This window comes from Bombus huntii, chromosome 10 (genome assembly GCF_024542735.1).
Source record: "Bombus huntii isolate Logan2020A chromosome 10, iyBomHunt1.1, whole genome shotgun sequence".
NCBI classification, from domain to species: Eukaryota; Metazoa; Arthropoda; class Insecta; order Hymenoptera; family Apidae; genus Bombus; species Bombus huntii.
In genome coordinates, this window is record NC_066247.1 from 5,378,530 (window position 1) to 5,406,131 (window position 27,602).

The 27,602-nt window shown below is 33.4% G+C and overlaps 3 protein-coding genes across 10 annotated transcripts; 1 reads left to right on the forward strand and 2 right to left on the reverse strand.

Moving 5' to 3' along the window:
- The first annotated feature begins 450 nt into the window (after positions 1–450).
- Positions 451–21,336, forward strand: LOC126870050 (protein scarlet-like). Of its 7 annotated transcripts, XM_050627452.1 has the most exons (15): positions 8,688–9,242; positions 10,956–11,121; positions 11,236–11,284; positions 12,703–12,752; positions 13,464–13,597; positions 15,298–15,450; positions 15,717–15,955; positions 16,209–16,305; positions 16,575–16,662; positions 16,737–16,817; positions 18,533–18,759; positions 19,269–19,404; positions 19,988–20,093; positions 20,329–20,429; positions 20,824–21,336. In XM_050627452.1, the coding sequence occupies exons 1-15, from the start codon at positions 9,219–9,221 to the stop codon at positions 21,003–21,005; spliced, it is 1,833 nt and encodes a 610-aa protein (XP_050483409.1). In that variant the 5' UTR covers positions 8,688–9,218; the 3' UTR covers positions 21,006–21,336. The 7 variants fall into 7 exon arrangements, with proteins under 7 accessions (XP_050483405.1, XP_050483409.1, XP_050483406.1 ...); XM_050627448.1 differs by lacking the exon at positions 8,688–9,242 and adding an exon at positions 451–770 and having other exon boundaries at positions 16,575–16,817; positions 18,526–18,759; positions 20,824–21,297; XM_050627449.1 differs by having other exon boundaries at positions 8,690–8,849; positions 16,575–16,817; positions 18,526–18,759; positions 20,824–21,296.
- LOC126870120 (ATPase inhibitor mai-2, mitochondrial) lies at positions 1,683–2,989 on the reverse strand. 2 transcript variants are annotated; one of them, XM_050627604.1, is made up of 4 exons: positions 2,826–2,954; positions 2,704–2,759; positions 2,154–2,286; positions 1,683–2,016 (listed from the first exon to the last, which is right to left on the reverse strand). In XM_050627604.1, the coding sequence occupies exons 3-4, from the start codon at positions 2,274–2,276 to the stop codon at positions 1,885–1,887; spliced, it is 255 nt and encodes an 84-aa protein (XP_050483561.1). In that variant the 5' UTR covers positions 2,277–2,286; positions 2,704–2,759; positions 2,826–2,954; the 3' UTR covers positions 1,683–1,884. The 2 variants fall into 2 exon arrangements, with proteins under 2 accessions (XP_050483561.1, XP_050483560.1); XM_050627603.1 differs by lacking the exon at positions 2,704–2,759 and having other exon boundaries at positions 2,826–2,989.
- On the reverse strand, positions 21,281–27,326 carry LOC126870062 (protein brown-like). The gene is made up of 10 exons (XM_050627484.1): positions 27,209–27,326; positions 26,671–26,851; positions 26,191–26,383; positions 25,644–25,833; positions 24,844–25,059; positions 24,639–24,741; positions 23,951–24,172; positions 23,031–23,272; positions 22,146–22,246; positions 21,281–21,537 (listed from the first exon to the last, which is right to left on the reverse strand). Exons 1-10 carry the CDS (start codon positions 27,217–27,219, stop codon positions 21,356–21,358), a joined length of 1,641 nt encoding a protein of 546 aa, XP_050483441.1. The 5' UTR covers positions 27,220–27,326; the 3' UTR covers positions 21,281–21,355.
- Positions 27,327–27,602: the final 276 nt, after the last annotated feature.

The following is a 27,602-nucleotide window of genomic DNA, read 5'->3' on the forward strand; positions in this document are numbered from 1 at the left end:
TCGTTTGTAGTAACTAAGTAGGAGTTTTAATAGAGGAAAAATAAAATGTGCGATGCTAGGTAAGTTGATTAGTGTCTAAATGTTATGTTATCTAATAAATTCGTATTTTTATATAGGATATGATATTTAGTTAATGATGTGTGTAATCTTTTTCTAGATATGGAAGGCTGAAAAGCATAATGATATCAGCCATTGATAGTTATCAGAAAATATGTTTCTGTGTTTATCGTTATAAGGAATGTATTGCTTTTTCACATTATGGAAATGCATCGCGATAGAGAAAAAAGTTATTGTTTAATTACGAAACTAACGAGATGACACTTTTAAGAATTAAAGTTAAAAATGCAAATTGCAAAAATGTTGACTTACACTGTTATAATTTTCAACCCGCCATATTGTTCTTTGCAAGTGAGGTGAGTTAGCTTTTTGTTCTTTTATTGAAAAGTTTCGATATGTGTATCTTTATATTCTTTCAATTACTTAATGGTTACTCGAATACTATTCGTATTACTTATGATATGTTCGTTCACTGCGTTTAATATACATAACATTTTTATAATATAACACTAAAAACTAAACAAACTTATTACTCAACTTAACACATAGATAGTTAAAAATTAGAAATAAGATAGAATTAACAAAGATGGTAAAAATTTGATCTCTAACCTTTTTTCGTCCCTCGTGTTTAGCTAAACTAGCATAAGGAGTAAAGAATATTGATAGAGACGAAAAAATAATGAGCGGGAAAATTGTACAAGAACGCCATAATGGTGAGTTCCATCTTTAAACGAGTTCATATTCGTTTCACATAGTGGTAATAATTCATAAAATAAAGATTCAAGAAAGAACTACCGTATTTGTCAACCAACCATTTTTTAATCATAAGATATAAAGATTTAAGCCTGCATTAAACTTTCTTGCTTCTTGAATATGTATTTTCAACATTAATAAGTATCATTAGTAATTAATTACAATGTGTTTCACATTTTCGGAGAGAACTATCACAATAAAGCTATTTCTTATCGCTAGCCGATAAATCTTTCTCGAGACCTTTTAAAAATCGAAGATTTTCATTGATGGTACGATTATATTCTTCAATTTTATTACGCATTGATGTCACCTCGTCTTGCATGCATTTCACTTCCTCTTGCATTTTTTGTTTTAACATTTCTAACAATTCTTTATCCTGGGAAGTAAGCAAACAAACATTTCTTGATCGTGATTACTTTATATACTGAAAATTATTACCTGTCTGTAATAATATTCAGCTTCGTATGCAATATCGTTGTTCGAAGTTTTGTTTTTATTAGAATCACTGTATCTCCTTGTGAAATATCTGGAACTATTGAAACTGTCGTATGATTCCGATAAAATTAATATAACCAATAAAAATAATCGAGATGGTTTAATACACAAAATTTTTAAATGTCATATTTACCAGCTTTCAGGCGATAATCTTTGTAAAATATATCGAAACATTGTCTTCAATAATTTATAATATCATCAATTTTCCGAAAAAAATTCTTTCATAAATTGAAACAGAAATTTTGCGACTTTCTGTCACGAACAATGAAACATTTGAATGCAAACGTTATCGAAATATGATCGATATAATCGTATTGATATTAATGTTTCTTGAGACATATAAATAAGAGCTTTTACACAAGTACAAGAAAATAATTATTAGTTTAGAGCTTTTATTCAATATATATATATATATGTATATATTATTCTATATTATATTTGTGTATAATATTTAAAAAAAAGTACTGACATAAATGTCTACTATAATTGCTATTAGTAATAATATAACAGTTACATCATTAGAAAGAGCAGCATCATTCTTAGAAAGTATGCAGATATATTGATGTAAGATGAATTAGTTTATTTATCATCCATATCTGTGATTCTTTTTTTGTGACGGTTTATGGCTTCTTGATGGCGTTTGATTTGTTCCTCATGGAAAGAGATCTCATCGTGAAGGTCCTCTTTCAGCTTTTGAATTTGTTGTTTTTGCTAGAATCAAAATATTGATATTTCTAAGCAAATCATTATAGATTATGATATATGGAAACACAATGGAATTAAATCTTCTAGCAACTTTATGAACACCATAAGAATTCAATTAGTGCAGAGAAATGGGAGTAACTAACCAGATTATAGAAATATTGATCTTCATGAGCTGCTTCCATTTTTCCAAAAGCTCCACCAGCATCGCGGATGCTTCCACCACCACCACCTCCTTTACCAGCTCCAGATCCACGTTCACCAATCATTTTTACTTGGCTGTAATAATCGAATGATTGAATCTTAATTAGTCTCCTAATGATTGCTGGCGCTAAAAAAAGCTGTGACATAGCAGCAAGTGTTAAAAATACACATTGTCCATTTATATCAGCAATACAAATAAACAGCTGAATAAAGAACATCGATTCAGACCATTCTACGCTTCAATCACAAATACTATAAATAAAAATAAATACAGAACAATGAAAACAATATTACAAAAATATTATAAACAATATTTTATAAGAACACAACCTATTACAGACTATTACATAAGTTAAGTACATATACCAAAAAGTCAATAATTCTCTACAAACTTATATAGTTTACAAAAAACATATATCTTAATTAACTGAACGAATGATTTATTTCGATTATTGCAGATACATTTAAAAAAAGAGTTAAAATGCAACGTACGTTGCCTTTAACTACGTTGTGTGCAAATACTATAAAGAAGCCGGGGTCTATTTAATCTACGCAGAGAAAGAAAATCTACATAATTAACATTAACCATCCCTATGGAAAACATTCTTTTGTACCTCAATGAAGCCATATTTCGAGAAAACGTAGTAATAACTCGCTGCATTGTTCTCTGTTAAAATTTCAAAGTATAGCAAGTGGTGAAGATTCTAGTAGAAACCATACACTACTGCGAAGTGGAACACCACGTCGTGCAGATTCGGTAGAATTTCCGCGAGATGGCTGTCGTGACTCTTATTTGGCGGCAATATTAATTCAGTTTTTCCATAGAATTAAGTAATTTATCTATTTTATCATAATCGCCAACGTAAAAATACAAATTGCCGATGCAGGCGATAGATGTATTGTCCAGGATCATCTGCAACCTATCGTTTTCTGACGTGTATTCGATGAAACGATCTATATCCTCTTCGCTTCTCCTCGATTTTTCGATTACCTCCCATATGTCCATGAACAAGATCGATGGACGATTTTTGCTTGATTCTCTAGGACTCAGAGTCCAACTAATTTGGATTGTTATTTGTTATTTTTGTGGAGAAATGTTTATTGTATGGAACACAGATGCTTTGATGTATCTCAATTTTTACGTGTTTTATATGAGAATGGCAAACAAATCTTTATTTCATTATCTCGTGTATTTTCGTGATAATACAGATTAACGCATTTTAAAATAACAAAGTTGTATTTCTCAGTATAGATAAAGTTAGGTTATGTGTTACAGTTGCGTATTAGTCTGATGTAAGAGTTAGTGAAAAAGATACTTGTTTTTGTGTTTGTATAAGAGTACACAATATTCTTTAACTAAATCCGAATTTTATTTTTATAATCATCGTCAGTAGATGAAATTATGGTTTTAAACGCTAGAGATCTTTAAATATGATCTTTGTATCAAATACACATATACGTAGAATATAATCTCTGACTCAACAAAGCTAATTTAGACTTAAAACTTATTTTACTTTAAAATGGAGATATGTATCTACATTACATATACGCGTGAATTTAAATACAAATGAAATATATTTTCACTTGAAACCCTCCAATATCAAAAACACGCTCGATAACGTGTAATCGTCTTTCACACGCTCGATCGATCGTCATCGTTTCTAATCAAATCCATAAAACAAGTAAAACTCGACAAACGATTAACCGTCTTAGCAAACTTATGTATCCCTACTCTGTCCTGTTCTTTCATTCTCCTTCATTGTTCTCTCATTCCGGTGATATTCCTGTCCATAGAGAATCTTCCACGGAAAGCGGAGTGCATCGTTGCCAAGCAAAAGTTTTCACAGCGGTGGCTGCGGCGTCGGTCTTCTTATTTTCGATCGCATTAACTTACGCCTTAATCAATGAAAACAGAGCGCCTGTTTCTTCCGGGGATCAGTTCTGTGTCGTCTCTCGTCTCTTTAAACACACAGTGGTCGAATTCGAACACATCTTCGTCTGATTTTGACTTTATAACTGGCGTCGAAGTTTCTAATGGAAATTGATTGCTCGTTTGGTAGGCGACTTAATGAATCTCAACCGAATTCCACGATAGAGAAACGCACGCCTGTCAACTCACGTCGCGATTAGGTGACGTTTCGCTCGTTCATTTGTTTAAACGCTGGTTTAACACAGTCAGTTGTTTTACCGACGTCTACGCGAATATTATGTAAAGACTGATTGCCACGCGCCAAGTTCTTTTTTATTTTTAGCGATTCTTTCGATCATCAGATTCCATCGGTGGGTTTCCTCGTTTTTTGGAAACCTTTTCAATAACTACGTTTTATCGATTTTATAGAAACTCGAAGGTTTATAATTGTTGATTATTAGCTTCGTATATTTTTCTCTTTTAGCATTTACGAGATATTTTTCGGGTCCTATTAACATCACCGACACAGATTTCAACGACACTGTTTCTCGATAATAATAACAGTTTTGGTAATTTGTAAGTGGACATGTGTTAGATTTAAATATTTTAATATTTTATCTTTTCTTATTATTTAATTGTTTATTTTTCATTTCTTTCTATAGTTTGTACGTATATGTTCATGTCAAGGGGATAACAGTTTCGGTAATTTGTGAAGTGTTCATATTTTATCATAGTGTTCATATATGGTCGAATTAATTAATTTGTTGCCACTAATTTAACACTAATTTATTTCCAATAAAAATCTATATTCCGCATAAGTAAATTCTATCTGCTCAAGAATATAATCGGAAAAAGGACGTGGATCAAAATAAGCTAGTAAACATTCTTTTGAGCAAAACAGTCCTAATAAATCGAGTTTCATCGCATTGTAGATTTCCAAATATCCAATAAACGCGAATATAGTGGCCAAATATCATGGATCCAAAAGAAGCTAAAGTATTCCACATTACGAAACTTAACATTCGATAAGTCTAATAAATTACACGAATACCGGTAGATCGTAAACGAGACCAAAATATCTCACAGAGATCGTTACAACTAGCCAACCTCTAAATCACGCTACAGAATCCGCAATCCTCAAAGATTTCCTCTTTCAACCCCCATCCACGATTTGTGCGATTGGAAGATTTACGACGCGAAAAAAACGAGTCCAATGCGAAAAAAATGCCTAAAAATGAAAAATTCCTACGACTAAATTCTCTTAGAGGACCTTGAAATCTTGAAAAATTGTCTTTTTCCACCCCCCCCCCTTTTCAACACGATTTCGAGAGCCGTTAAAACAGGTCGAATGACATAACAAACGAATTATCGCCTGTACTATACTAAAAGAATTAATGATTAAGAATTAATGATTCGCGTTCGTGGAATTACCCAGCGCGGTTGTACGTTCAGTTAAATCGGAACTAAGGGATGACTAAACGTCAGCCATTTTGGCACGGTACTAGCTAGGCGCTCGATATTAACAAATCCTCGATTCCCAGCCGGGATGAAAGCGGCGAACGAGAAACAGAGATCGAGACGAGGTGAGCCAGGAACGAATAGGGGATGGATAGAAAGGGCAAGGGAGATGGGGATGATAGAGGGTGGAAGAGAGTTCCGCGCAACGCAAACATTGTTTCGTTTCATTTCGCGATCCGTCGCGGAATCATATTGCGCCGATTCCAATATTTCCATCGTTTTATTGCGATTGCGGTCGTTTCTCCGCCGATTTTGGACTTTCCTTCATTTACGTTTCTGCCCTGTCGTTTTTCGATCGCGCGATCATTGTTTTCATCGATCCTCGCGCCTCCATGCTGTTCTTCTTGCTTCGTTTTAAGGAAGAGGGCGAAAGAATTGGTGAGAAAGGTTTGGAAAAGTTGGTTCGTAGATTCGATCAGGTCTTGGAGTTTAAGTCTTGTTTCTTTTTTCTCTCTTAAAGTAAAATGTGGAAGGAAGGATGGAAAGGGGTTGCAAGAGATTGATTTGTAATTTTGGTAGATTCCTGCAATCCGGGCTATTACTTTCGTTCACTTCTTTTCAAGAACGTCTTCTTACAAAGAATTTAACAAGCCTCTTTAAGAGAACGGCGAAAGAAAGGCTGAAGATAATTTTGAGAAGATTCATTCGTATTTTTCACTGATTCTTGGAATCCAACGTGTTACTTTTGTTTTTGTCTTTTTGTGTTTTAGAGGAAAGAGTGAGAAAAAGGGTGGTTGTGCTTAGTAACAGTGGTTACTGCATGATTGTTGCGGGTTTATAGAGATATTTAAGTCGTGAAAACGATAAATTACTGAGCATGCAAGAACAAGAAATTGAAAGGGTTGATTTACAATTTCGATCGATCTTCACAATTGATGGTGCTACTTCTGTTTTTCCCTTTTTAAAGAGAAATCCGAGAGAAGTTTGAAAGGGCTGATTTATAGTTCGAAATTTTACAATTATTCTTATTGTGTGGGACAGAGTTATGAGCGAAGAGATTGATATTTATACGATATTATTTGAAGGTAGTATGACTAATTCACAAAAATTTTGAACGTATAGGAATAATCAAATACTAGGGAAGATAAAAAACAAGGCACACTGCGAATAATCATATTACGAAGGATAAAAAGAAGAATAAAGCATCGCAGAATTATTAAGTAAAAGAATCGATTCATTTGTTTCTTCTCTCGTTAACTATTCAGGATTGACGTGTGCAATTCACGATATCTTTGACATTCGATATCATAAAACCAAATAGCACTCAAAACTGTTAATCACGCGGACGTTAACAGACGTTTTCACAGACAGGACGCTTTTTTCCCCATGACAGTATTTTATTTGAAATATTTTTTATTACTACACAGATACATACATGCAGGAAGTTGAAACATTAGTTTATCCACGTGTATGTTTCATATTTTGATTCGTTTTTTATTCTATACATAAAATCGTTTACAGAAGTTTCTTCTTTTATTGGGAAATTTGTATTTCGCGAATGAAATATGAAATAACTTTTCAAATTTCTCAATTTTGTCACCGTTTAATTTACCTGATTATTTTTCAACCCTTTAGGAAACAAACGACTTGCTTTCATTTTACTTTCGTATTCATTGCAAAGAAATAACAGAAATAATCGTACATCCTGAAGCAAATTCCAAAGTAGAGTGTCGATAATTATAAATTTCAAAATGAATTTTAAAAAAATATAGTATTTGTAAAATCGGAATTTTTCAATCTTCAATATATGAATTTGATCAGCGTAGCTTGCAAGCAGATCAAATATATGCACGCTAGTCGAACGCACAAATGGGAGGGCTCTTACCAACTAAAAATTGAAACGTTTATCAGATATGGAATCAATACTCGTCCAACAGATTGCTTCATTAAACCGTTCAGTGTATTTTAACATTTCTGCAAACTTTTCTCTTTTTAGATACACATGTAAATATGTAAACAACGATATGTCGGGTTCACATGTATAAATAAACAAACTGCAACGTAGCTTCATTAAATATACAACCGTATGCATCAACTCCTCATTTTCAGACTTGCTGTCTATAAATCATTATAATATCGTTTCACAGTGAATAAAGCCTTGTTGTGAATTACAATCAACGAACGATGTTAAGAAAATAATTTAAAATGTTCTACAATATAACAAAATAGCGACACAAAAGCTTCCAATTATTTCTTATTATAATTTATTCGTTCGTGATCCAGAATCTACATAAAATGATCTTGTTGAATTTATATTCATAAAGACAAGTTAGGGTGATATTTCTTTATGTAGATAAATTATAGATCAGCTTAATCTATTTATCAATAATATGATTTTCTTATTACTATATGTAATTAATAATTATAATTTGTATTTGAAACTATACTAGAAATAAATTTGTATATAGAACTATACTATCAACACCCATTTTTAATTTACAAGAAGACCCAAATCAACTTCACCAAATGTTATTTCTAATTTACAAAAAAAAAACATTACTATTTGATACTCTACCATTTTATATCTTTGAAAACCTTAGAACTTTTGTAATAACAGATTTTTAAAAATTCCCATCAATTATCGTTTTTAATCTATTCAACAGGGAATTTTACCTCACCAATTATCATTTACAAGAAAGGAAGTAATATTATTTTACTCGCTGTTATTTTTAATTGTAACAAAAATTATTTTTAATTCGCGAAAAATATTCTACCTTGACAATTATCATTTTTGATTTTCAAAAGAAAAGAACATGAAACGTACTACTCCACGTTTAGTACTAGCATTTGAAATTTTCGCCGCGACACAGCGTCACGTTATACCAATCTTCTGAATATGAGAAAAAAATAGAGCGTGTATAAATAAGAGAGCCATTAACCATCCAACACACCCCATGAAAAGCAGCTTTTAACTCAACGCAAGATCCGCCAATCCGCTGCGGAATGCGTTAAAGCTCCTTTCCGTCGCGTAATCCTGTCACTGTTTCCACCAGTGAGTTTGTCGTATCATAGTTCTCGTTGTGTAACGGCCTTCCGTTGCATATAAGACAACACGCTCGCCTATTCCTCCACAAAACCACTCGCGATAGTATCGTGTTGTCGCGAACAACATTCGCCTCTGGTTACCACAATCCAACCAGCTTCTCTACAGTCAACCGAAACGCCATAACCAGACCCACGTACATACACGTTACTCTACACATCTTCCTCGGTATTCCATACCTTCCCATAAAAACCAGCATACACTTATAACCTTCGTTGCTGGTGAACTTAACAAGAAGCGTTGTACATTAAAACGATAATATTCCAAGTTATATTATATGCAACACTGTTTCAATAATAGTAGGAGATTATTTAAGATGAGTGATTCTTGCAATTTCTTCTTTCTGTGTGAAGGCGATATGTAATGATGGTTTTCACAATCTATTGAGCTTTAAATTAATTGGAATTGTTGATGGAGTTTGTGGTTACGTTAGGTTTGAGTATTTTATGGGTTTGTTGGTCAGTATACATACAGTGGATACTTCGTGAGTGAATCGATGGATGCCTGTGGATCTATTTGTTATAGTGATTCAGCGGGATGATTTTCTACGATACGGTTAGAGTGAGTATACGTATACCTTGAAATGAGGTTTAATTCGATGGATAAATAAATGATAACCGTATTGTCAGAGTGTTCTTTTCTTCGTTCTAGAATCTAAATGATTTAATTAGTGATCGTTAATTAACTCTTTGCAGTCCGACACTTTTTAAGACCAAGGATTTTAGTTGAGAAAGGAAAAGGTGTGGAATGTTCGTAAATTTATTTACACGATGGTCTTCTTCCTTCTTTTCTATTTTTTATCGCTTAAAGTAATGCAGGAAATAATTTTCACGTTATCACCGTGGTGCTAGTAGCGTCGGTTAACACTCAAAGGGTTAGGTCCTTTGATTAACCAACGCAGGAGCATGTTAAACTGTTCACACATTCACTTACTCCATCCAGTACATAATCCATTTAATCCTTTCCTTTAGAACGCGATTCTCCATAAATAAATCAGACGCGATGAACACAATTTCCTAAAATAACGCACTGTTTACAAGAAAATTGGTTTCGGAAATGTACCAAATATCGAAGCGGATTTTACTCTTTCATCTCTTTCTGTAGAATCTATTATCTTATCAATGCGAGGTAAACAGAAGTAGTAGCGAACAGGAGAAAATGTTTATTAATGAGAGATGCTACCAAGGTCTACCAATTTATTGCTTACAATTAGAAATTATACACGCATGCTCGATACACTTTCAGAGGCAATTCTCTTACGAAAACAAGTTGTTGTATTTAAATACATTTTATTCTTCATTTTCAAGTTATTTTCTTTTATACCGCAATTCGCAGGCCACTGTATATTTTACTTCAGTTTATTTTAATTTAGGAGCCTGCTTTTTTGATAAGATGCGAATGTTTAACGTTGGGGTGACTAATAGACCACAGAGTCTGGATATTTGTATCTGTTCTTTCCCTGTCAAAGTAATAGCCGGGCTTTACTTTATGTACGTTTCTTCTGAATTTATGTAGGGAACATCTAACAATAAGTACGATTGTACAAACTTATATAAGTATGAACAACAGCTAGCTAGTTCGATATGACGACACACAAGCTGGACATGTGTTTTATGTAATCGAATCTGACCTATAGGCACTTTAATGAGACGCTGTTAGTGGAAAGGTTCATTACTTGTAACGACGATCCTTGAATAACCACAAGCTCATCACTCTAAGAAACTATTTATATCTTCTTCATCGACGATTTTCTCGCATTCCATACCCTCCGATTCGTTGTAATTTCGAATAATTACGATTGATCATTTCGAACACGCCAGCGATATCCATTTTCTAAACACGAAAATCGCATTGGAAGTTGAATGAACGTTACATCGATTTCGTTTCTATCCCTTCGTTCGTTCGGTTTTTGCTAGTTTCCTGGATTTTCCTAACTACGCTCGGGATTTCAAATTTTCGATTCACGGTTTCCAATTCGAGACGGTTATCTGAAAATGTTGGTAGTAATTTTGGTAAATCAATTTTTTTAAGAAAGGAGAGCAGAATGTTAGATCTATTAAACAGCTTCCGTGTATTTAGGAAAACTTTTGGAGAACATTTTTCATTGCAATGGATTTCATTCGTATTTTTATTCGTTCAATTTTATTAATAATTAGATTTTTTTCTAACAAACAGTGAAAATGAGCAAAGCAACGCATCGATAATTGAAAAAATACCTAAAGAAGAATATATATTGATTATATAAATATAATTGGGATTGATCTATTTTTCCAGATGACACGCAGTCTGGGATATCCAACATTGCAGTCGAGTATACGAAAAGATTTGTGTCTGACTTGGAGGAACATTTCATATACGGTTGAGAAGAAGGTCAATGGCGGTAGTCTTCGAGCAATTTTCGGTCTGCAGCACACTGAATTCATTCGACTGCTCAATGGAGGTATAACTTCTACTAAAATGATCAAGGAAATAATACTGAATATATATAATCCGCAACTATATTCTCTGGTGCTTTTATAATCCAAAAAGTATTAATTCTCTGATTTACTTCTAGTCAGTGGTATAGTTAATTCAGGAATGTTGATGGCGATTATGGGACCAAGGTAATCATCGTGAAATTTCTTGGAACCCTGGAATACTAAATAAATTACAAATTATTAATTTACATAAAAACACCGGTATATGACGAATATAAGATATACAGATAACTACAGACATACTGATAGGACATTCAATTCTCGTCACATGTTCTGCAGATCATTTTCAAATGGAAATATCATTTACATTTGCGATTCATTTTCGACTTCTCCTTCTTCTTTATCCATTTTTTCAACTTCACCACCTGTGCAGTTACGTATACTTATTTTTATTTTCATTTCACTGCTCTAACATTGTATCTATGTATGATATATTAGGTTGAGTCACAATTTGTTCACACTTATTTAACAAAATGTGAAAAGATCTATCTAATCAAGAAGTAACTCTACAGATATGTACGTACCTTCATTCACATAGGCGTATTTTTAAGTTCCAATGATTTGTATAAGATTTTTCCAAATCCATACGAATTTGTTGCCCAATAAACTATTATGTATTAATATTATTTCGTTATTTGTTACGATTAATATTTAGATAATTATACAGGGTGTATTATAACACGTGAGACCTACTTCAGTCGTGGACAGACACAAAAAGAATGGAAAAAGTTCACTCGAACATGTGCTACATCTGACCTTGTGCCAAAGTTACCTCAAGGTTTCAACCTAACTCCAATCTTCACAGAAGGCTATAGCTACGATTCGCGGTCTGTATGTAAGCTTGTTGTTGTTGTATCAGAGAATTTCGCAATCTTTCAACAATTCCAGGTGTATGTCAAACAATACAAACCGAGGGTAGCATCTGCTGTGAAGATAAACACTGTATGGATTATTGACTTACACAAAGATGACTATAAATTTGAAACAGAGTAAGACAGAACACATGTTCACATGAACTTCTTTCATGCTCCCTGTCAACTCTTGAAGTGGATACCACAAGTTACGATACACCCTGTACATTGAAGATTGCCAGCTTTAGCGTTAACGCACTCACCTGAAACTTTATCCAACCTATGCAACCCAATAAAACGTCCAGCCCCATAAAAAAGTTGTTTACTATCCTCTTAACTGTGTGATCATTAGTAAACTTTACGGATCATTAAATTTTTAATCAGCTCGTTGTTAGCAGCATATCTTCACATGTAAAATTTACGGATTACAGATGTTGCTGCCGTTAAACTTGCCGTATTAAGATTTTAACGTTCGTTTCTACCCTCTTTATCCCCGGCTTGAAGAACAGTTTGCTGATGCGTTTAATATTACAGTCTGCACCGTGAGGAGGAAGGCAGAGACGGAAATAAAATTGGATGTTCAGAGCATGGCTGACGAAAATTACGAGTGCTTAGTATTCCGGGGTTAATTGTTCCCAACGCGGGGATGGAACGTTCTTCTCCCTCACTGAAAAGAACTTGTCGTTTTTGCAGCGGCGCTGGGAAAACTACGTTACTCGCGACGATCAGCCGCCGTGTGAAAGGTTCATAAGTTTATCTTCCTCCATTTTTCACAATTTAATCCACCGCGATCAGAATGAAACGGTATTGTTAATGGTAGAACTACCAACGAATGAAATTTGTGTCAAAGAAGATCGAAATGATAGGTACCTATATGAAAAAATACGGCAAAAGTTTCAAATCATGTTCTTTGGCGTGCTTATATGTATATTATACTTATAACTGTTCTGTTAATACTTAGACTTCTGTTAATTTTCATTATTAATTCGAGATGGCCTGATAATTAACGATAGCAATAGTGATTTTCTTTATTTTGATAGATTTTTGACAAAATAATTTATTAAGGTAATAGAAGAATTTAATCTGATCAGATGTGTTCTAAAAACAGAATCTGTTTCTAATGTTACCCTAATAGTTCAATTTTGATATTGTTTTATATTTTGCATAATTCGATTTCTAACTTTATCAGGAAAACATAATCAATCTTTTATATATTACAATAACTATATTAATAAAATCAATAATATAACATTACAAAATTTCTAGACCTTCGTTGCAGAAAATTTCTTCTCTTTTCTTTGAAGCTATAGTTTGAACAGTTCGCAGATGATTTACATTTAAATATATTTTTGCTGATATAGATAGAAATAAAAAGAGAAATATTCTCTGCCCTTTTACTATTTTTGAAATCAAAACGAGCAGATCACTGATCAGCGTGCATTTTTAATCGATAGGAGAAGCGACAGGCGACGTTCTGTTAAATGGCAAGCCTATCGATACCGACCAGATGATAAGGATATCTGGATTCGTTCCACAAATGGACCTGGCCATCGAATCGCTGACAATCCTAGAGCACATGGAATTCATGGTTCGTTCAATTACATTGCTCTAATTTACTTCAATCTTTCTATATTCGATCAAGTCTCTATTTCCTCCCAAAAATGTCTAAAATTTAGAGTTTTACGATGTTTCTTATTATCTCTATTAATAAGTCACATTTTTCAAAGTTACAAGATTTTGGTATTTTAGAATTAAACGATTATGGACTTACAGAGTTACAGAACCATAAAACTATAGAATTATAGAATGAAAAAAAAACTTTTTTCCTAATATGACTTAATAACAAATAAATATCGGTCCACCAGATAAAAATATAAATTTATTTTTCAATAATCTACATATGCAAACGCAAAATAAATTTTTCCATTGGCTCCCCGAATTCTTATTCCTTAAATTATATAGATCTTCCTCGCCACAAGAAATTTATGAACGTACCAAGAAACGAAATGAAAAGTGGTGGATATATTATAACTATCATAACGTCGTTGAAAGCATTTGTTGGATATATTTTATCGTCGATGATAGATATCATGAATCGTTCTTGATTAATCATACTCGTTTCAATGGACGGCGGCAATCGATCTCTACTAACACCGATCGAATAATGGTTACCCAGTAGCTAGTAAAAGTTTATGGGGCAGTTCACGGTACAGTGAGCAGAATAATCGTTCGATAAACTCGCGTCGATTGGCAGTTGGCGGTTTTAAATAATTGCCTTTTATTCGCCATCAGTTTGTCAAGCTCGTAATCGAGATCGATAAACCGACTGATATCAGTACAGATTATCATTCTTGTGTAACGAGAAGGAGTTCTGTGTTTCGATAGATCAATTCTTAAATCGAATGAAACATAATGGAACGGTGATTTCTTTGTGAAACACCTGCTTTTACACTTTGTCCGATGTTTGATTGAAAATATTTATTGGGGATGGCTTATCATCGTTAGATATCAAATTGTAATCTAAGCCTTTCAGAGCTGATTTCTTCATAATCTATAAGAAAGATTATTTTTTGTTAATTATTTACTTAGAAAAAATATTATTTAATATGTGACACAAAATTGTGCGTGTAGACTGCACACGTTTACGTAATTTCATATTCTTAACTTTCCAATTTTCAAGTTACTAATTTTCCATCTATGTATAAACGTTTCTTGTCCTTTTTGTGATGCTTATGGTTCGTATTTGTACTATGACATTCATGGTTTTTATTTTTTACATCTTTCACGATATTTATGACTTTTACTATTTGTATTGTGATTTACACGATTTTTATGTTTCTTATGGTTTTCATGATTTGCATGTTTCTCTATTCTCTGATTTGCGTGACTTTTATCTTTATTACGACTTGCGTGATTGTTGTGGTTCTTATTCTATTAATTTTACTTTAACTTCCGTGATCTCCATATTATTCACGACCTTCGTAATTTTTATACGCGGTACGATTTCCATGTCCATCATAATTTATAATCTCGCCCCAATAATACGACGCTGAGTTTCAAGCATGCAATCTGAAATCTGTTAAAAATCAATCTCGTATCTTTCATCAAAAGAACTACTCTTCAAAGGCTTATTTCGCGTTTAAGCGAAACCGAATCTCATTTCAAACTTTCGCTGAAAACGCTTTTCCAATGCGCATCTGACCGTCGACGTCGTGTAATTCGCTTAAACGTCGAATGATTGGGTTCCGCAGCCATTAAAACTTGGCGATTGTTCTTGATTTGATCAAGGCGTGCATGAAAATGGACAGGAGGCTGAGGGCCAACGTCAGAAGGCAACGCATAATGATGCTGCTTGGTGAACTTGGACTAGGAAAATGTATCACCACAAAATTATCTGCCCTTTCTGGCGGAGAGAGGAAACGCGTCACCCTGGCTGTTCAAGTAAGATCTTGAAACATTTTTCTTAAATAAAAACATATATAGACAAATGAATTTTTCAAGCTTTTTAACTATTTTTGATAATTCGTGTTTTAATTACACATGTTTTCGGTCATTGACTTGATTGAAATTTTAAATACCGATAAATTTTGTCGTTCTATTGATAAAAATATATATCTTATGAGATATTATAATAATGACAATATTCATTTATTTTGACCCGTAATTTCTTTCATATGAGATACACATAGAGTAGAAAATCTTTCTAGTTGCTCACTGAACCGAGCATTCTCTTCTGCGACGAGCCAACTACAGGGTTGGATAGTTATGGGGCGATGACTGTGGTGAAGACGTTGAGGGACGTCGCTGCCAGCGGAAGGATAGTCATATGCACGTTGCATCAACCTGCTTCCGGTTTGTTAGACATCTTCCATGAAGTTCTGCTACTTTCCAGCGGCAGGGTCGCTTTTCAAGGTTCTTCTATCGACGCTATGAAATTCTTCGATAGGTTTGATTATTTATTTATTTATTTAGACACCGGCTCAACGCCTCATTTCATTTTTAATCAGATTTTGAGATAAATAAGGTTTATTTGTAATTCTATTTTATATTATTATTTACATTATCGTTCTATAATGTTTTTACACAAGATTTACAAATTTATATTCATGTATACAAGATTCCAAAGAATTCAAACTCCTTGCCATTCAACCAATACATGGTTCACACACTATTTCACAAAAATGGAACGCAACTTTCAGCTTGGACCTACGTTGTCCTCCAACTTTCAACAGCGCTGAGTTCTTCGTTTCTCAACTATCCATCGTCCGTGGCAGGGAAGCTGAAAGTTATAGAAAGGTACCGTAAACAAAATCTTTTGAAGAATTTTGAACGACGTGAATGATTTTGACAAACATGATATTTAGCCAAAAATTAAATGTTATAGCGTAGTGTATTTCAATCTTTGTGGCTCTCAGGGCGAAATATATAAAACTCGTGGGGTAAAATATGTATTAAGTATATCAAATATATAAAATTTTGTCAACGTGTTAATAAAAGAAAAAAAAGAACAAAGAAAAGAGAAACGGAAACAGAACTTTCTGGACAAACTCGGTGATCCTGCATAGGTAAATTGGATCTGCGATCAGTACGAGAAATCGAAACACAGCCAGAAGATGTCGAAACTGATCGACTACTCCTGCTTCATGGATTCCGGTGAGCTACCAGCAATATTCTCACAGATCTCCTTGTCTCCGAAAGATTTCAAAAAAGCACGTACACTGACGCAGCTTCGCTGGCTCACGTGGCGAACTTACGTCGATTACAAGAGGAACTCAGCCTCTCTTCTCTTGCGATTCGCAACGTACATGGTGAGACATTGGACTCTGTCCTGCAACAAGCTTTTCCTTTGACCACGATAAGCTGTCTGATCCCCTTTCGCCTTGTTTCTCCTCCTTTGTGCTTTAATCGTTCCCGTATCGTAGCCACACGGTCATTGTTTTATATGTTTCAGAGTTTCGGATAGTCGTGGATTAAATTCCAAGTTGTCGGGAAATTTGAAGGGAAAAGTTGCGAGATAAGATAGTTCGAAGTCAAATGGTTAGAGACGAATGTTGCATTCACACAATGTTTCACGTATACGTAATTTTCCTCTTTTATCCTTTCAGTTAATTTATATTATCTCTGGTTTCTTCTTTTTTCCAATCAATTTATATTATTGAATTTCGATTTTCGATACTAGGTTTATGAAAAGGAATTCGAAGGAATTTGATTTTGCATTTTTTTTCTTTTACCGAGAATCTGCAACTTTATAATGTTCATTTTCTATTTTCAATTAAATCTTTTTACAATTATTATATCTTGATGAGTATATGCACAATTTTACTAAGTTGAAATTTAGAATACCTTCTAGTCCATATAATTTAGCATTCTTCTAGGTAAATTAAATTGTCTTGATCTTCTTTGAAACTTTCCTCATTTCTAATAAACTTTTGTACTCGATATTCCATAACTTTCTCTTTTTATGCTTTCTTTTTTCGAAATTCCAATTTTTACCGAAGACATTCGATAATTTTATATACCTTAACTGTACTAACACCATGTAAATATTTTCTCCTTGCGATTCATATCGCTTTTTAATGTTAGATTGTAAAATCGTTTGGGTACTTTTTAATCGTCTCCTCAGGATAGGCTGGCTGTGTAAATTATTTGCTAAAGTAATTGGACGGTTAGATAGCCTGTTTTCTTTTAACATGGTTTGCGATTACTTTCGAAACCGGTTCTATCTCCATGTCTTTTCTGAGCTCTTAATTTCTAATGTACCATGGAGCATGGACTATTGTCCATAAAGTGCTTGATTGTAATGCTTCGATCTTCTTGATGCGGCTGTTAGCTGCTGTACCCTAGAGCTCAATCCTATAAGTTCAGATTGGTCTCACAATTGTTGTACTTTGTAGATTAGAAGTTCGTTTTTCGCATTTATAGTTTTGAATTGCAATATACTTCCTGCTAGGTATCCCATGTTTCTTCTTTTGTTTCCAATTTCTTCTACCTTTTACCGAGTGCGATGCTTCCAAGCGAGTCTGCTACACAAGCGCATTCCCAAGTCCTTAACTGTATCGGTTTTATTGTTCGGTGATATTGCACGGGTTGTCTGTTTCCTTCGAGTGAAAGTTATGTGCTTGCATTTCTCCTCGTTCGCTATAATTTGTTACACTTCTCGAGTCACGATTCCAGTGTAATTAACTTTTTTCTTGTCATAGTTACTATAACTTTCGATTTCCAACACTGAACCCTGAGTCTCGCCTGATACTTTGCAATTTAGCATCGATCAATAGCCTCCAAATGTTCCCCAAAAAAAGCAGAATTTACTATTCTTTCTGGTATTTTTAAAATATAATATTCTCAAATTATATAAATTGCCATAAATTCTAATGTAATCAATGTTCTTGTCGACTCCACTGTGTCTCTGGCTCGATTTTGCTCCAACCAATCATCCGCTTTCTATTCGGTTTCCCACTTTTCCTAAATTTCATTAAACTCCAAATAATCCAAAAATCGACAAACGCGCGTCTAAAGTTTATAGGATTGCTGATAGCGTTGCCGTATATGAACATCACGGGACAAGCGTTGAATCAGGGTGGCATACAGAATATGCAAGGTCTCCTCTACTTGGTGGTCGTCGAAACTGTATTCACGTTCAATTATGCTGTTTTCTACACATTCCCGCGAGAACTGCCGCTTCTACTGCGCGACATCGCCAGTGGACTATATGACCCGACGCCGTATTACATGAGCAAGGTTATCGTCCTGGTGAGATAAGTTGATTATTAATAAGTCCTTTACCAGTACCGAAGATTGTATCTAATCTTGTTACAATCTCTGTATAGAATATTAATAGATGTGAAAGTACATTTTTCCTAACAACGAAATACACACAGATGAAATTTAAGGAAATGATATGTAGAAGATTTTGTTGCAGACATTGAAACTTTTGTGTCCACCTACTTTTGGTGAAGGTATTCTTATTAATTAAAAAATAAGAACATTTAAAGTAATGATTATGCTAATTAGTAACATTAACATCAAGATATTTGTTGAATTATTGGATTAGTAAAAAACGTTTTTATCTCGTTTCATTGTCGTTGGAAATTTTTCTGACCCAAGGAAAATAAGGTTTCGAAGCGATCGCACTCTGGCTATTATTTAATTGTATACTGGTTTTTATGCTTTCGAGATATATTACATTTCTGGATGAATAGCGCGAAATCCAATCTCCAGTTTCAATGTACGGATATAGTGGATTCTGTGGAAATTTTCAGATACCCGGGGCGATAATACAGCCATTGCTGTACGCGGCTTTCATATTCGCAATCACGGGGCTGAAGGGTGGACTTTTAGGATTCGTTTACTTTGCGCTGCCTGTAGTTGTCTGCGCCGTTTCAGCCTCCGCTCTTGGTGAGGATCTTCCCAGTAGAAAAAATAAGACAGAAGAAAACAAAAATTCCCAACTATTATAAGAATACCATATATTTTTTGTTACTAAAACAGTATAACTGAAATTGTTGTAAGTCCCAGAGACACAGACAGGCAAAGAGAAAATTATTAATTATATTTATTACATAATTGAAGGTAGATCGCCGATTTTTCTACATTTTTTCTACAAATTGCATACAGTACATAAAAATATATAAAATGTTCAGAACGGAATACCCTGTATAATTTTTACCAGATGGAACAAACTTCTATGTTCCATTCCCTTATCGTCAAATCTTAGTTTTTGTTCACAAATACATGAAATTACATAAAAATCAGCACTCTACGTAAAAGTATGGTAAAGGTAATCTTTGATTCACTGTAGTTTTATAAATTAACTATGGAACAGTAGAATGTCTCAGTAGCGTCAAAGAATCGCCGAAATTATTCAACAACGAGAGTATTGCATTTTTTATTAAATTATCTCAATTTATTGGCTTCTCCGAGCGTGCAAAGGTGGATATTTTAAGTAGAAATACACAAGAACCGTCTGATTTCTCGACAGGTTTATTTCTATCGGCGTCGTTCCAATCGGTAAACACAGCCTCCCTATTTTCTGTGCCGTTGGACTTCCTTGGCCTGATGTTCTGCGGAATTTATTTGCATCTCGGGTGAGGAGAACGATTACAAGCTTCGATTAAATTTAACGTACTCATGGTCGAATGCTCATTCGCCAGTAGAAAATTAAATTTCACATTCAACAACACGCAGTTTAAAATAGCTTGTTTCTAAGTTCCTAAAATATTTGAAAAATACACTCACGGCGATCAAGAATATATATAGATATAAGTTTAATTAAAACGAGCGTGTATAGGTTCGATGCGTTCTCTTACAAATATTTTTCAGCTATCTAGCGCCTGGTATCGCGTGGCTCAAATATCTATCCCAGTTCTATTATGGCCTAGAGGCGGTTTCCTTGACGCAATGGCCTCTAATCGATCACATAAGTACGTAATTATCTGTTGAATTTGATCACATTTGTCTTCATATTTTATTCCATTACATGCATCGTTATACGTTCTAAGGAAATTAAACAGGAAGAAAGTGTTTCATTATTTTAAATTGCTTTTCGCAAATTGTATCTTTCATGCGAGAAAATACTTGAAATAAAAGTTGTTAGGTTTCTAGTTTTCTTTATCTTTGATGCAAGTTTGAAGTCCTTTCTAACTTCTTTCAATCTTTAGTCGGACTGTAAAGTCTTCTTTATTTTCTTTTCTTTCTCTTTTGATGAAAAGTATAATACAATATCGAATTAAAAATTGTGAAATAAAATTGCAGAATATAAATAAAATCAGCAAACGTTCTTCCACGCTTTTTACATAAGAATCTTTCATGTTAAAGACTGTTCGCCGGATCCGGAAGAGCCGTGTGTCTCCAGCGGGCGAGAAGTTTTGGAGAAGTACGGCTACTCACCAAACCATTACACCATGGATATAATCGGCCTCTTGGTCATTTTTGGGATTTGCCATTTCGCTGGTTTTCTGGTGATCAGACACAGAAGTCGCAAAGAACCTGTCTATTAAATTAATTTCCAGTTGTTAATTAAGTTAATCTACAACGTCATTCATTTTACAACTTCTCTTTCTAAAAAAAAAAATCTAAATAAAAGAAAATCAATGCACAAATGTTTCCTTGCTACCGTTGTTTATCAATTTGTAAACTTAAATATTTTGTTATCTCTGATCGATCGACGTAATCACCTCTGATCTCATGAAATTAACAATTCACAGATTCTCGATATTAACGCTAATATTAATAGATATTTAGGGAATACAAAGATAATATTAAGTTATACGAGTAACTTTAAGTAAGTTGATATGTATTATATGCTCGTTATAAATTATGTTATGTAAACGAATGGTGGAATTGTTATTCACAAAAATGTTCTAATTTTCCTTCTCCTTTGTAGACCAAAGTATCCAAGAATATTCATTGCGATTGTTAAGGATAGAAGACCACTGAAATCCCAGATGAGATTTGTCTTCTCGAATCCATATTCAGATAGCACTTGTTCTCCATTTCGTAGACAAGGAAAGTCACTAGATGCTAGACATTCTAAAAGACAAATTAATAATTAATTATATTTAAATCGTTGTAAGGTAAATTACATATATTAAATTTTTTCCAAGTCGAAATTTCAATCGATTTATCCGAAAGTAATTAGTTGTTGAAATAAATTACTAGATTTCCGATCTGTCGAAGGAAAACGCAGTCGCATAATGATTTTGATTTTACAACATTCATCTTGTTGAGAAACTTTATTAACTCGTTTAAAGTTCGTTCAATTAATATCTTACGTTTATTCTTTAATTCAGAGTTTATTTAATTAATATGTTGGAATTATTTGTAAGAATTCTAAAATCCATTAATTTTACGATTAAATACTTTTATTTTAGTGAAGCTAAAATTTATATTCAACCAAAATGTAAAAAAAAAAAAAGACAGAAAAAGGTAGAACTGATATTGGAGTTAGATCAAGGTTTTTACTGAACCACGTGAAAAACTGAATTAAATTTTCATCAGATCGATATCTCTGACTTCAGATACGTTCTTTCAAGAAAATTTTCAAAACTGATCTTCTACGTTTGCGATTGATTGTTCGACGGGTACTCGAGATATCGCTAGAAGTTGGTGCAATCTATTTAAGAAATCATTGTTCTCACCAATGTCCTCTATTCGTGACCAGTAAATTATGGAAAGAGCTTCGTTCAGGTAAAAGAATATCGAGAAATATTTAAAACACGTCAGATATTTGGGCAGCGACCTGAAACCGTCAAACACCCATTACTTTTATAGCCTGTTGACCCGTGAAGAAAATACAGCTCATTTCCGATCTGCTTCTAAAATATTTATGGTCTAGTTAAATTCGAACATTGCACTCGAGTAGATTTTACATTTTTGAATAACGTTTCTCCAATATACTTTAAATAAGAAAGTTAAATAAAAGATATAAATCTTATGTACAAAATTTGAGTGCCATTCTCTCTTTATTCTATTTAATTTTGAGCCATTATATTCTCAAAATTTAAAAATGTGTATTTTCGTTTAAGAAATTGTTTCTTTATTTTCTTTCGTTTCTGTGCCAGCTTATTCTCAATATATTGTGTCTTTCATTTTTTTTTTAATTCTTAAAGGCAATATTGACAATGTCTGAGTGATATTTCTCTCGTCTCATTTAATTTTAAGCGTACCAGCCATTTATTTCAAGCAATTTCTTTGTTTTCTATGTCTTCTCATTTTTTTTCATATTTTCTATTGTGCTTTTTATTCCGTTTAATTTTCATTGTCACCCCGATAAAATCTGAGCGCTATTTTCTTCGTTTCAGTCAAAATTTGAGCATTACAAGCGTCAATTTCAATTTTTCTTTCTTCCTTTTTTTTTTTTTTTTAATCTTGGGCTTTAAATACTATATACCCCCGATTAACTGATGTTATAGCTATCTAATTAAATAATTTCCAAAAAATAAATACCAAATATTGTTTCAGTGTCGTTTACGAGGCTTTTAACGGCAAAGCTATAATTTGTATTTATTTAAAACATATAATACCTGAGATTATAGAACATCCCAGCAGTTAATAAGAAGAGCACGTCTATAGGTACCATGATTGACGTAATAACATCGACATTCTCGATCCAAATGGAAAACACTAGACCGTACGCTATACTACAAATCGCAGCCACTGATGTTGTCAAGCAGTAAAATAAAAAATTGGACAAATTGATTTGAGTGATCAGGATGAAGTATATAACTGTTGTGAAGAGTATGGCCTTCAGGACTGCTATTGGTATCTGAAAAATATTTTTTTCTCTGTTAGTGACTCAGTTTTAAAATGTTTTTAATTGATAACAATAGAACAGAAAGAATTTCCATTTTTAGAGGACGAAGTTAAGTGCTGGTAGTTTTAGCTAAATTGAATTTTAAAATGCTAAAACTGACTGAAATGATTCTGTGACATTCCATATTTGTTCTTCTCATAACAACTTCGTAATTCTATAAGATTTACATTTATACGAATATAATTGGAAAAGTGGAACTGAGATAGAAGCTTCTTTGAAATATCAAATATTTTAAGGAGTATTATTCTTAGCATATTACGTGCATTTTTGCATCTTGAAATTTCTCACAAATGTACGAAAATACGCCATCTAATTATGACTATTATAAGACACTGCGATGTCAGTTTTCATGTGACAATGTTCCACGTTTACCATCATAAAGAGTTGACTATATTTCTTCGAATCACAGAAACGTACCAGGACGGAGGAAAATAATTTTTGTAACATAATTAATTATGCAGCTAAAGCAGGATACTGGTTTAAAGCTTGATATACGCGAGTAAATAAAAATTCTCAAAATCTTGATGTTTGCGATCAGAAACATTTTGAGCTGCGTTAAAAGTTAGTTGCTTTAACGTTACACGAACTTAGGCCTGGTTAGAAAAGTTGAAAGCAAAATCATACTGTTACCAGACCGCAGAACGTGGCGACGTAATAGGGGCCGCTGCCATAAACGCCGTCCTCGCGAAGATAAATCAAAAGCTGGCTAGGAAATTCGTAAATCACGGAGTAGGCGACCGTGAACGAAATTTCAGAGCTCATCATGTACAACGCGCCTCTCGCGTTCTGCACACCCACCTGCGTATGCGAATTAATCCCCGTGTAAAAAGTGGCCACCGCCGCCATGGAGAGCTGCGATTAATTTCAATTACAATAATTTTCCTTTTTTTTCGTAAAACTCGATAGAATTTGATGAGCAGTCGTCATTATCAATTGTCAGTTATTCAGAATAACGAACAAAAGTAAGCACATAAATTTCTTATCTAGAACTCTTGAGACATTCCATAAAATGGAAAATTTTACGTTTCTCCTCTCAAAGGTCGTTTTCATCCCCTAAAATTGTACTACAGCACTGACAAAGGATAAATTTGTGTCATAAACGAATATTTTCTTTGTACAGACAGTTTCACGATATCTCGCAAACTTTCCAAATTTTCTCAATTTCTAAATTTCTTTCGTTAGTGTACACGCTTCACAAAAATTCTTATCAACGAGTGATTTCCACCCCAAATTTCCCATTAGTTCCCTTTCGTTCGACACTTGAGTTAGTGTTTACCAATGTTGGTTACTAATGTTCAAATCGATTGAAATAACTTACGAAATAAGAAAGCCACGAAATCCATCCTTGAAAGATCTTCCTGCGACTTTCAACCCATATCCTCCACGTTAACCAAGAAAACTGTATCGCGCATCCAGGTTTTCTAAAAATTATTTCTATTGCAACAGAAGGATCTCTTCGTACGCTTCGATAAACCATCTTTCTTCTTTTTTTCTGTTTTCCGTTCGAAAATATTTTTTATTACCTCTGCGGTTGGATCTCCAGGTCTTTGCTCTTGGTGATTTTGGGAATCCTCGAGAGAGGAGATCGCGAGAATGCCCGACATATCTTATCGATAAGTTCTTCGGCTCCAGCGTCCTCGCGATTCGGATTTGTCGTGGTCGTTTCGGTTTTTCGCCGAGATAAGAGCTTTACGTAGTACTCAGACTCGTCGAAACCAACTGGGCATTCGTAACCTAAACTGTGTTTGTTCCACATTTAGAATTGTGTTATCTCAGATGAATTTTAATCGATTTTTCATATAATATTTCAGAGAAATTTTTATTCAATTTTATATAACATTATTCGAGCTTTATTTGATTTTATTGAAATTGGAAGCTAACAATGTTTCTGGAAATTTCAATTAGAAATGGTATTTTCAATTGAATTATTTATTTCAAGTATTCGTAGCTTAGACTGTGTTTGTTCGACATTTAGAATTTTATTAACCCTTCAGCCAAATTTTACTCGAAATTTCATGTAATATATGAAACATTTTTTTTTGTTTGATATTATGCAGTTTCATTTAAACGTTATTTGATTTTATTGGAAGCAGAATTTAATAATGTTTCAAGTGATTTCAGTCAGAAGTGAACATCTTTAATTAATTAGTTATTTGAAGCAACTTTGACTTTGATAGTATTTATTTAATTATTCCTGTGATTATAGGAAGAAGATTTATCTTCAAAGATTGTTGGTATTAATTTTTTGATGGTATAATTTCTGTTTCTTTTTGAAATAGAAAATATCATGGATAATAAAAGTTATCAGACGTTAATTAGCTACCTGAGGAAGAACTGTGTAGCGTTCTCCAAAGTCCCAAAGTAACCCGTTTTTCCATCAGACAGCAATAACACATGAGAAAAAAGATTGTATACGTCCATTCCTGGTTGATGAATAGTACAAAAGACTATAGATTCGTGACTTATAGTCGTCAATGCCTCTACCACTTGCTTCGCAGAGAATATGTCCAAACCTAGGATTTAATTATGGAAATTTTCATTAAAGTTTCTACATTAAAACATTGAAAATTAATACGAGAAGAAATCCAAAAGTAAAAAAAAAAAAAAAGAAATAAAACGCAGAAAAGTAGAAAAATAGGAGAAAGCAGTTTTAAATCCACGTTAAATAAAACAGTATAAAATTCTACGTTCCAAATATGCTAACAAAATAAAAAGAAGAAAAATAAAGAAATGTAGCATTGATAATTAAGAATTAAAAATTTCCAATTATATTTCAATAATATTCAATCGCTCGAAAATATCATAATCATCCATAACGCTACTCTATTTCACGAACCCTTAAATCGATATATCCTGTAACTTTCTCTTACCAGTAGTCGGCTCGTCGAGGAAAAGTATCTTTGGCCTGGTAATCAATTCACCAGCCAAGGAAAGTCGTTTTCTCTGTCCACCAGACAAATTGGATATCAGCACGTCTCTACAATCGATCAGGCCCATCTCCGTCGATAATTTCATTGACAAAAATTTCCTTTGTACACTGTTGACGTTCATCTTCAACGCGTACTGAACAAACCAACTGATTTATCGTGAATTATCTTCAGTATAAATAACGATGAGCGCACTTAAGTAAGATGATAAAAATTAATATTTATTCATTTATTATTAAATGCTAAATATTATTTGTAATGTAATAAATTTAATATATAATAAATGATAATATAGAATATGTAATAATTAAATTCGCAATATAATTATTTATAATATTGATTATATAATACAAACTAATATTTATTTATTTCTCATAATTTTAGTTGAGTATCGTTAATTATCAAAGTAAAGCAACTAATCACCGAGAACAGTAAATATTCCTCCACGGTGAGAGACGTTGGCAGAGCATTGAATTGTGGCAGGTAACTGGATATCTTCGACATGATCATTTGTGAAACGATTTGCCCATTTATTGACACCGATCCAGCCGCCGGTTCAATTTTCCCAGCTAGAGCCGCTAAAAGCGTTGTTTTTCCAGCGCCACTGGAAAAGAATGATCGTTGTGGTCATTTTTAGGTTTGGCATTCTGCGACGTTAGTGGTTCGTGTCGATCATTTAATTCGTAATTGTATAGTTTCTTCTGTCATGAAGATAAACCAATTTAATATTTTGAAAGCGTTCTAACACTTACTAGAATATACAATAAAAAATGTAAGTTCTTTCTTATAAATTTTCTCTTATCGATTAATTTCGTATCGATTAAAAAGTAAAAAAAAATTAAATAATTAATTATAATCAACAGTTCTGAGCTTAAGAGTTCACGATTCCTTCTTCTTCAAATTTCATTACATCGAGTACTTTGTTCTTCCTATATTTATTTCTATAGTAACTTTTCTGTACCTTGGTCCCATTATGGCAATCAGATTCCCCGTCACAGCATAACCAGACACTATAATCCACACAGATTTCTGTTACTTCACATTTGATAAAAAAAGTTCTTTAAATAATCCGTAAATCAATTAAAGAAACAGAAATTTTTGTGAACAGGAAAGTAATAAACAAATGAAACATTTTCTTTCGATGTCACCTCCTTTCAAGATGGACAAATTTTCTTCGTAACGTCTTCTTCGAAACTTTTTCCATAAAATCTTCAAGAAATCTCTTTCCTGAGGAACGCTCACTGTCAAATTATCCCAAACAATTGTATCTGCAACATTTTTTAATTCTTCTAACATTGTCAGGTTGGATAGGTCGCGGGAAATCTGTATACTACGAAGACACGTAACAACTGCAA

What these genes read in the sequence shown, in the direction of transcription:
- LOC126870050 (XM_050627447.1), top strand. Translation starts at nt 9,219, where the DNA reads ATGATTTTCTACGATACGGTTAGA. An exon ending in CATTCGACTGCTCAATGGAG is followed by an intron (nt 11,122 to 11,235) that starts GTATAACTTCTA and finishes ATTTACTTCTAG; the next exon opens with TCAGTGGTATAGTTAATTCA. An exon ending in GGAATTTATTTGCATCTCGG is followed by an intron (nt 20,094 to 20,328) that starts GTGAGGAGAACG and finishes AATATTTTTCAG; the next exon opens with CTATCTAGCGCCTGGTATCG.
- LOC126870120 (XM_050627603.1), bottom strand. Translation starts at nt 2,872, where the DNA reads ATGCAGCGAGTTATTACTACGTTTTCTCGAAATATGGCTTCATTGAG. An exon ending in CGAAATATGGCTTCATTGAG is followed by an intron (nt 2,287 to 2,825) that starts GTACAAAAGAAT and finishes CGATTATTACAG; the next exon opens with CCAAGTAAAAATGATTGGTG. An exon ending in ATCAATATTTCTATAATCTG is followed by an intron (nt 2,017 to 2,153) that starts GTTAGTTACTCC and finishes TTTTGATTCTAG; the next exon opens with CAAAAACAACAAATTCAAAA.
- LOC126870062 (XM_050627484.1), bottom strand. An exon ending in AGGAATATTTACTGTTCTCG is followed by an intron (nt 26,384 to 26,670) that starts GTGATTAGTTGC and finishes TGGTTTGTTCAG; the next exon opens with TACGCGTTGAAGATGAACGT. An exon ending in CTGGAGATCCAACCGCAGAG is followed by an intron (nt 24,742 to 24,843) that starts GTAATAAAAAAT and finishes AATAATTTTTAG; the next exon opens with AAAACCTGGATGCGCGATAC.